We start from the raw sequence: 1,919 nt of genomic DNA on the forward strand, positions 1-1,919 counted from the left end.
GGAGGCCGCGTGTGAGCTGGGATGGAGCGGGGGGCCTGGGATGGAGCCGGGCGAGGGTGCGCGGGGGGAGATTTTGCGGAGATGTTTAATATTCAGGTCACATGACGATGGCAGCAGGAGCAGCACCAGCATCCCCGCTCTGCTGAAATAGCCACTGGAGAAGGAAGGGAAGGAGAGAGGGGGGAGAAGAGGACACAGGGAAGAAAGACAAAGGTAAAAGCAAGTAGCCCACCGTGCTGCTTCATCAGCATCAGGCTAGAAAAGTGGGGGGAGACCCACCCCTTTGGGAGAGGATTCGGAGACAAAGGAAGCTTCATGTTCAAAGGTAGGATGCTCCGGGCTTGGCAGGGCTGGGCAACGCCAGAGGGACACCGCTGGGGCTTTTTGCGCAGGCATCCTCCGCCGTGCCCCCACATTGCCCAGCTCTGGGCACGGGGGAGGGATAACCCCGGAGGGCAGTGGGGGAAATCGGTCCTGGCTTTGTCTTTCCTCTGTTTTTTCCTTTTGGTGGCAGCAGTCTTGTATGAAGGAGAAGGAGCAGGGCTGGTTGTGGTGCTGATGGGGACTAGCTAGTGCCAGGCACTGTTCTGAAAGAAAGGGATAATCCAGCCGGCCCAGGGCTGGGGAGTGCCCACAAAGTCCTCGGCACCTGGCTTGTCCCTTGCCAGTGACAGGCAGCGGGGATGTCCTGTGCTGCTCCCTGGGCATCTGCACAGGAGCCAGCAGGCATGCGGGCAGGGGCACAGGAAGCTGTGGTGGTGTGGGTACCCTGCTCCAGGGGTGCTCAGCATCCTCTCACCTTGCGATACAGCTGTGCCACCCAGGTGGTGAACTGGGACATGGGACAGGGATTGTACGGCTGGAGAGCAGCATCAAGGGCATGGCTGGGGGGGTGGGGGGGGGGGGGGGGGGGGGTCCTTCACCTCCAGCTTCTGCATCTCCAGAGAGGCTTCGGCACAGGCTGCCCTAGATTTCACTGCAGCCGGGCTCTTGCCCAAGCCCTTTGCAGAGTGTTGAGGGGATGAGAGGTTGCTGTTGGGAAGGCTGCGGCAGTCCAGAGGATTGGGATGATCTTCAAGCCAGGCAAAAAGATCTGGTAAGAAGAATGGTTCTGTTCTGTACCCTGAGGTCAGGCAGTGCATCCGGCAGGGCTCAGCCATTGCCCTGCGCAGCTGAAAGAAACGCCCTGGGGTCATGGGAACTGAGGAGGGAAGGGTATTTTTTCAGTGGAGAGATGCGCCGTCCAGCACCTCTGCAGCTCTGAAGGAAGGAGCAGGTCCTGATGCCGGTGAGCTCCAGGGAAGCTGTACTACTGAAGCAGCTGCTTGCTTTCTTTCCTAAGAACCTGGCATCACCCTTTGAGGGCCTGCTTCTGCCAGCCACCTTCAGGCTTTGAACCCATCCCTCCTCCCTGTTCCATGTCTACAGGGAGTGGGACTGTGGGTCCAGGACTGCATGAATGGAAGGGGCTGGGGTGAGATGTGTGTGAGGATCACTGCCTTGAGCTGCAGAGGGACAACCTTGTGCTGCACTGGAGGAGAACTGCAGTGAGGCCATCCATGTGTTATGTGGGGGTTAAATAGCTTTTCCTTGCTGGAAGCTGGGTTGTGGTGAGCACTGTTTGCAGCTCTCCCTCCCTCTTGCCACCCAGACAAAGGATGGGAAGGCAGGGGGAGGGGATGCGACTATATCTGGGTTATCCAGACATACTAGATGTTAGTTCCCACTACCTGAGCCCCTAAGGGACCAGCAGGGCCACCTCTGTCCCCACACAGCTCCTGTGAACGTCAGAGCATGAAGGGTGAGCTGCAGTAGTGGTGTCTGCTGCTGGCCACATATGTCGGCCCTGCAGGAAGAGGTTTTGGGGTGGATCAATGGGTGTCAGAAGCAGGAGCTAGCTGGGACCATGGGGACCTCTC

At 58.7% G+C, this 1,919-nt stretch overlaps 1 protein-coding gene across 4 annotated transcripts in view; it reads left to right on the forward strand.

Annotated features, from left to right (window-relative positions):
- Positions 1–88: 88 nt before the first annotated feature.
- SEPT3 (septin 3) overlaps positions 89–1,919 on the forward strand; it is a 13,318-nt gene continuing 11,487 nt past the window's right edge. For 2 of the 4 annotated variants that reach the window (XM_008636482.2, XM_008636483.2), the window contains exon 1: positions 89–325. In XM_008636482.2, the coding sequence (XP_008634704.1) occupies positions 316–325 (10 nt within the window). In that variant the 5' untranslated portion in view covers positions 89–315. Of the gene's footprint in view, positions 326–980; positions 1,097–1,919 lie in introns of those variants that run through there. The other 2 variants (XM_017738032.1, XM_017738033.1) reach the window with 2 other exon arrangements.

This window comes from Corvus brachyrhynchos, unplaced genomic scaffold, assembly GCF_000691975.1.
Source record: "Corvus brachyrhynchos isolate BGI_N302 unplaced genomic scaffold, ASM69197v1 scaffold56, whole genome shotgun sequence".
Taxonomy (NCBI): Eukaryota; Metazoa; Chordata; class Aves; order Passeriformes; family Corvidae; genus Corvus; species Corvus brachyrhynchos.